Here is an 8189-nt window from a genome sequence, read left to right on the forward strand (position 1 = left end):
AACCAGCAAAGGACCAGCATTAACCAGCAAAAGGACCAGCATAAACCAGCATCCCAGCGTAAAAACATACCCAACCAACATATGCTGTTTTTTTCAGCAGGGGGTGTAGCTAAGGTTGTTGCTAAAGTGTTCAAAGTTCTTTTAATGCATTTTAACATGCTGCTAAGTGTTGTCTAATGCGTTGCTTTAAGGTTCCTAGGCATTTGCTTCTTGGACCAAGTCAAAAGAGCTACAGTGCTAGCAATGTCTAGTTATGTTGTTGCTAAGGTGTTCGGAATTGATTTTATCTCCAAACCAAATAAAAACAGACACAATGCTGGGTTGTTGCTATACGGCTAAAGCCACAATGTTAGGGTATAGACGCTTAATTTTAACATGTTGCAGTATTTTCTCAGGGCTTGCTATGAAGATTTTAGGTGAAAACTTAGACACAATGCGAGTGTGTAGCTTTATGGCTAGTCTGAATGGGTTTTAGCATGTTGCTATTTGGTTACTAAGGCATCCTGGTTGAATGATTGTACATTGCCTACTGGCCCAAGTGATACAATGCTATGGTGTTGCTAGGTGGCTGCTGTTCAAAGTCGTTTTAGGATTTTTTTTTTTTTTTTTTTTTGAGTGTTGCTAGAAGATTTTTTAGGTGAAACCTCAGCCACATTGCTAGGGTGTAGCTAAATAGTAGCTATGCAGTTTCTAGGGTCCTACATGTTTGCTTATTGGCCCGAATCAAAACAGCCACAATGCTAGGATGTTGCTATACAGCTCCTAAAGTGTTCTGAATGGTTTTCAGTGTGTTGCTAGGTGAATATTTACCTGTTCTGGGTGGATATGGACCTGAATCAAAACAGCCACAGTGCTAGCCTCTTGCTATAGCTAATAAGGCATTATAAATTGTTTTAGCATGTTGCTATTTGGTTGCTTAGGTGTCCTGGTTGGATGCTAGTATGTTGCTTACTGGCCCAAGTACTACAATGCTGAGGTGTTGCTAGGCAGCTGCTGTTCAAAGCAGTTTTAACATGTTGTGCTGTAAATTTTAGGTGGTTGCTAGGCAAGTACTTGCCAAAAGTACAAATCCCTAAGCATGAGCAACAGAAATGGCAGGCTAGCATTAGCAAACACCACCAAAAATGAATTCAAATGACTGATTAGCCATGTCAACACTGTTAGCATATTACATTGCACAATTATAGTATAAAAAGCGTTCCCTTAAAGATGATGAAGGGGCATAACTTCACTATATACACATGATCAAAGCGACTGAATGTTCATAAAATATTCAAACGTCTTCATGTCATATAGACATATATCGAACACTGTCTCCCGCTTCCAGTCTGGCCCTGAAACATGTGTCAGAGAGTTTAAAGCATGTTTGTAGAGCACAGCTCAAGAGCCTGTCTATGCTTGGCCTGCCTCACCCTTTAGCGGAGACCCCAGATGATTGGATCAGGTTACTAAAGTAGGCTTCAACATTTAGCAACCCTGTTTAAACTGTATTCGGGCGGATACAGGGAATAAGAGGAAGTGGAATTTTTTAGGTGAATTTTGAACATCTTGTATTTGAAAATTAACCCGTCTGAAGCGTGCTTATGCCTGTCAAGGGGTCTCGTGGTCGATTTTGATAGTACCCAGCTTCATCTCTTATTAGGAATTCTTCTTCTCTGTCCCTTCCTCGTGTTTCTGTTCATGAATAAAACACAGCCAAGCTCAATGTCTGAGCTCAGCTTACACACGCAGCGCTGGCGTCTTTATAAGGGGGTCCCTTCCCTACCCGCTATATCATCGAGCCAAACCCTGGGAGTGCTTCCAGACTCCTATACGCACACACACACACACACACGGACAAACACTTTCCATTGCAGACATCACCTCAATGAAACTCTCACCTTGTGTTTAACGACGTATCAGATCGTTCATTACACAAAAGTTATTAGCAACTAAACTCAGCTGATTCAGTTGATATTTTTACACTAAATGTAATGTTATTTGGTATATGCAAGTACAATATATTGAACAAACTGTATCTTCCCACATACTTAATTTCACTCACATAATTTCATAATCTCTATTTTATGGTCTATAACTGTAATTTTAAATTAGCCTGAAATTCATTCCAGAGTAAAACATCCTAATTCCTCCTCATGACCAGAAAGGCAGCACATTTACGATGGCATGACACTGTTTATTTAACAGCATTCAAAATTACACATTTTTCTGATGAAAAACACAGACAAAACAGTCTTTAAATTCCTCTCGATTCCATCAAAAAGGCTTAAGAGGAACAAGAAAAAAAAGCCTAATAATGGATGAGACTGACTCTTCCTCAGTCCAGCAGAGTCTAAAGTCAATTGTTAAGATCTCGAAACAAACCGTGAATACTGAGCACCGTTTCTGAGCTTCTTGGCAAAAAAATATTAAGTGCCCTTGTATGTGAAACAGTCTGATGTGTTTAAGGTATGGTGCTGGTCGTCCTGGAGGGTTTGGGATGAGTGTGTTTTACTGAGGAGGTAAGGGGATGCCGCGGGGGTCTGTGACCTGCCCTTCCTGTAGGTTTTTGACAAGCTGAGCAAGCCAGCGTTTGGTGGTGGAGTCGTCCCTTTAGCACTTGAGCAAACTGGTGTCCTTCATCTGGTCGGGCATGGGCACTGACGCAGAGCTTCTCTCGCCCTGAGAGACACAAAATATGATTTATATTTAAATATGGCTGATCTTCTTTATTTTTTATTGATCAATCACACTGAATTAAGAACCAAACTGCAATATTTGTGCACCTCCTACAGGCCAACAATGAGCAAGGAACTCCAAAGCAGGGAAAAAAATCCCTGGAGTTGTCAGAAAGCCGTAAATAACAGCGCACAACATGTTTCAGCAGGCGAGCCGAAGGCTCCTTAGACAACTGAAGAACCATCTTTCCCTGCAAGACAAAAAGCACACAAAAAAATCAAAAGATGTGTGTGTAAACATGTAAAAATGGTTCATATCACTTTACAAAAAAATAAATAATAATTGCATTTTTTTCATCAAATGCAAATTTTTAGACTGTATTTTCATTAAATAATTCACCAGTTTTCTGCAAAATGACACATTAATCGTTACATGTATATCATCACTGTTAATACTTTTTATTTTTTCTTATATTTATTTTAACATGGTTAACTCTGTCTATCAGTACCAAATGTCAATTAAGCACAAAAAGAATTATGAATAAGATGAATAATAATGAATCACCAGTATCATGGCGACATGTGAAAAGCGTTCGTAGGTCTGGCAGATATACGCAAGACCCGTGTCATCCAGGAGGATCTTCTGCAGTATAAATGTGGCCACCTGAAAGAAAAACACACTTAAAAAAAAAAATACACCTGCAAAATGCATCCATCCTTTTGAATCCACTCATAAATAATATGTTAGAAGGAATTTGGTGACATTGTAGTAAGCGGACCGTTTTGGAGAGCTCGCTGCCGGACTCCATGATGCGCAGACGGAGAGGAATGATTTCTGTGGTCAACAGGAAGTTGATCACCTCCTGCTCATCTGTTTTCACTAGTGCACCTATCAGACAAACACATTTCAATACACTCTTTCTTACTAAGATGTTTTTTGATTGTTTGCTGTATTAGCTGGCTTTCTTACCGATAACACCCAGACTTGTGAGCCGCAGGTATTCGAAGGGTCGAGTTTTACTGACCGTGTGCAGGAAGGGATACAGAAACAGAGGGATGTGAGCTGCCAGGAAAGCAGAGCTGAGGATGAAGAACAAAAAGGGGGAGTCAGTGTGGCACAGAATTAATAACAGTGTATCATTTCATGTGTGTACAGGAAGGGAGTTACCACCGTGTCTCTCTACGTGGGGAGGCCACACACTGCAGCAGTGCTAAAGCGTTACACACTCGATTAGACTGATGTGCTGTCAGTGTCGGGGGGTTTATGGATGGGTAGATGTTCACAATCTCCTGTAAAAAAAAATATATATATTTATATATTTTTATATATTAATATATTTTATGAGCACTTTTATTTCGAAATTTGGGAGCTTTATTCATTTTATTATTATTAATATTATTGTTTATTTTATGTATTTTTTATATATATAGTATATACATTTTCCTAATATCTGAATTAATGTGGATACAACAACTTTGTAATAATTATTTTACTGTCAAATGTCATTCATTTTCATCCATTTTTTTTGATGATTTATGAATTCAGAAACCAGTTAAATCAATAATAAATGCAGTTATAAATCACTTTCTATATTAAAAATGACAATTTCTTAAATATGTTTATTTTGTATCAATTGCTAAATATTATACTGTATTCTCATAACTCATTTATTTAGATTTTTAATATTTTTTTTTATTATTTTTTAAATAATAATTCTTTACAACGGCACATTCATTCATTAAAATTAAAAATTTAATTATATTTATACATTATTATTTTTCTTTTTTTCCCCTTTCTAATATTTGAAATAATATCTGAATATTTTAAGAATTATTTTACTGTCAAATGTCATTCATTACAATTAAAAAAGATTTAATAAACTAGATTTACTTATAAACCGAAAAAAATTATATACTGAAACAAACCAGTTCAATCAAAAAGGTAGTTACAAATCACTTCATATATTAAAAATAAAATTTCTATTTTTGTATCATTAAGTGGAAAATGTTATACTATATTTTTTATTCTTTGTTAAAGTTTTTTTTTTAATTCATTTTACTGCCAAATGTCATTCATTCTCAGTCAAAAAAATTTTCACTGAATTTCTAAATAAAAAAAAAGTGTGTTAAAAAAAAACAGTTAAAAATTACTTTTTTTCCCATTTTTGAAATTTTCTGCAAAATAACATTAACTCATTAACAGTTTATTATTTTTATTAACATTTTTACACAACTACAGATTTAGGTTTAGATTTTAATTTTAGGTTTATTTTATTTAAATTATATTTAAAAAACTTATGCCAAAAGGTATTGACCTATATTAAGACTAAAATAAATTATTATTTTTTTTAACCAAGAACATTTATTTTGTTGTGTCACACTAAAATATGCATGTACAAACATAATATTGCTTGCTAACCAGGTCTTATCTTATTGTGTGTTGAATCGAGCATGAAGTGATTTCCGCGCACCTGCAGGAGAGCTGCTATAGTACCACAGGAGTGCCAGAGCATCGGGGCCAGATCTGTCACAGACTCCCTCTTCTTGCTGAGCTCCAGCAGGGCGTTCTCACGCGTTTCAGGGCTGGAGAGCTCGTTGATCCATTGATAGATCTTGTCACGGTCCACCTGCGTCAGACCCGCCGTGGTTACAGTCTACAAGACTTGATTACAGAGCCCGCTTACGAAATCAAAAAAACATTAGAACTAATATTTATTAGAAAATCAAGCTTGATTTGCATTCACGTTGTTGTTGTTGTTGTTTTTATTGTTATTACTAAAAATGCATCTTTTTGTGCATTTCCTTTAATAGCACCTTAATTGCAACGTTTATTTTATAACACTATTTCGTTTTTATAATTTAATCATTCTTACATAAACTTGTTAAATTTTAATTAAGAATTTATTTCTTTAAATGTTTGATTTTTATGTCCCGTGTTTATATTTATGCACTTTGTTATAATCGTACATAAAATGTTCTAAATAACCATTATTGACAAATTATTAAATTATTATTATTACTGGATAATGCAATATTTTAAGACACCGCAAAAAATATTATTATTAATAATATAATTATCAGTTCACCACATTCATAACTAACGGCACGTGAAAAACTCAGACTCGTAATTTCCTAAAACTCTTATTTCAGATTTAAGACACTCTAATAAATATATAAACTCACATAATCTTATCCTAATATAAAGCAGCGTATAATTTTTAAATACATCACCATAGGAACTGACTGCGTTAGCTTTTAAGCCGTTACGCTCTATCAGGCCCCAGCATAAAACAAGCGTAAAACGGCCAAACCATGCAAAATCTCACCGTTCCTGTAGCCAGCATCCTCCCTACCACTTTACTGTGATCTCCAGAGTACGAGTGAGCTGTAGTTGTTAAAACAAAGATAATAAATTCGGGTTTACATTAGCAAACAAGCTAAAAGAAAACAACCGCCTTCCGCTGCTGCTGGTGCTGCTCTTCTTCTACGGTTCTCTTTCGGTACGCTTTTTCTTCTTCGGCGTAAGTTTATGGAGAGTAATAAGGATCTAGCGTTCACTGCTGCCCCCAAAGCTGAGCTGTTCATTAATAAAATTTTAATGTAATAATATAATAATTTTGTATTATGTATTAAAATAACAAAATAGAATTACAGTAATATTACATAAACGTTATAGAACGATAGGATGATAGATAGATGATATATAACAGTTACGGCGCCCGTGCCTGTATATAGAACGATAGATAGAAATAAAAAATATTATATGGAATTTTAAAATTACTATTATTTTATTATTATTACAATTAAAAAAACAATATTATTATTGTATGTTATTAAAATGATATTTTACTGAGTTCATCACTGGCTAAAATATTCTGGGTTTAAATGTTAAAAATCAATTTATGATTACAAATTAATTTAGTTTTTATTATTTTAATAAAAGCATGCGAACACAAGCCACATAAGCAACTTTTTTTTTTTTTAAATTTAATTTACACTTTTCATTCTTTGACAAGAGGGTATTGGGTATTGGCGCTGTAGTCAGTTTCCCGAATGATTCACTAAAATGAGTCGGTTCTTCTTAATTCACAGCATGACCAACTTAGTCAGATTCCTGAGGAAATGAAGTCGAGTCGGTTCATTTTAGTGAACCAAACACTTAGATTTAGGCTACAGTAACTGTGAGATCACCATATTAAAGCTTTATTTTTTTTTTTTTAATATAAAATTATTTTTTGAAATAAATTATTAGTTAGTAGGTCTATTGTTGTTTTATAAATTAAGGCCAAGGAAAATATAATGCCAAAAACTGTGAAAATGCAGCAAAAGGGGCGTGGAAACACCCAAAAGACTGTGAAAATGCATCAAAAGTAAAACAGTGTAAACACCTTTTTCATGAATTGTTTAGGAATGCATTTTTTTCTGAAATTATCTCAAGTGAATCAGTCGCATTTCTTTTTACAAAAATAACCTGCACACTTCAGCAAATGAAAAAAGTCATTTACAAAGTAATTAAACTATGTATTTATATTTATTTATAATAATACACAAAGTAACATTACAATTTCCAAATGTCATTTATTATTATTATTTTTTTTTTTTGATTCAGCATAAGATGATATACAGCTTTTGAGTGTTTTGCAATATTTTAACTAATATATAATATCCAGGTCATTAACACCATTGCTGATGCCATCTCTGCCATATAGAGGGCTGCAGTTTGCTGGATGTCCACCCAGGGTCTTCAACAAACAGGATGGTGTACACTTTTGTGGGCCCACCCGCGGCTGACTTGAGTTTAGTTTAGTAAACATGATGTTTTTGAACAGGCGAACACCCTCGGACAGGTGCGATGGATGTGTGTCCCTTCATTCTGGTGGCAACGTCAGTATGGAGGAGTGTGTACTCATCTAACACCTCAATTCTGTTTACTTAGACCTTGTAGACCTCAAATCTATGACCATTTTTTCTTCTTTTTCATCTTCTTAAAGGGACACTCCACCCCAAAATGAAATTTTGTCCATTAATCCCTTACCCCCATGTCGTTTTCAAACCCGTAAAAGCTTCATCGTCTTCAGAACACAATTTAAGATATTTTGGATGCAATTCCGGGAGGCCAGGGGTGACTGTCCCATAGACTGCCAAGTAAATAACAGTGTCAAGGTCCAGAAAAGGTATGAAAGTCTTCGTCAGAATACACCATCTGCCATCAGATGTGCAATCTGGGTTAAATGAAGCAACGGGAACACTTATTGTAAGCGAAGAAAACAAAAATAAAGACTTTATTCAATAATTCCTTTGTCAACAGTCTCCTCTGTGTCTCTCCATCTGCGCCACAAGGATGTGCTGTTTCTACGTGTATTTAACTTTGATTTGAACTAAAACAGCTGTGGCATATCAAAATTTTTGTTATAATACAAATTTTATCTATTTAAACTGATATTTTATTTATATCTGTAAAATTATCAGAATATAACATTTTTTTATATTATGTATATTCTAAAAATCTATAAAATGATCATACTTTATCAT

At 34.6% G+C, this 8189-nt stretch overlaps 1 protein-coding gene across 1 annotated transcript; it reads right to left on the reverse strand.

Annotated features, from left to right (window-relative positions):
• Positions 1-2155: 2155 nt before the first annotated feature.
• On the reverse strand, positions 2156-6129 carry cnot9 (CCR4-NOT transcription complex subunit 9). The gene is given in 9 exon segments (XM_042756194.1): positions 2156-2634; positions 2637-2661; positions 2817-2908; positions 3223-3321; positions 3437-3546; positions 3628-3737; positions 3829-3947; positions 5129-5311; positions 5984-6129. Coding segments are annotated over 9 exon segments (900 nt in total). The 5' UTR covers positions 6002-6129; the 3' UTR covers positions 2156-2490.
• Positions 6130-8189: the final 2060 nt, after the last annotated feature.

Source organism: Cyprinus carpio, unplaced genomic scaffold, assembly GCF_018340385.1.
Source record: "Cyprinus carpio isolate SPL01 unplaced genomic scaffold, ASM1834038v1 S000006810, whole genome shotgun sequence".
NCBI classification, from domain to species: domain Eukaryota; kingdom Metazoa; phylum Chordata; class Actinopteri; order Cypriniformes; family Cyprinidae; genus Cyprinus; species Cyprinus carpio.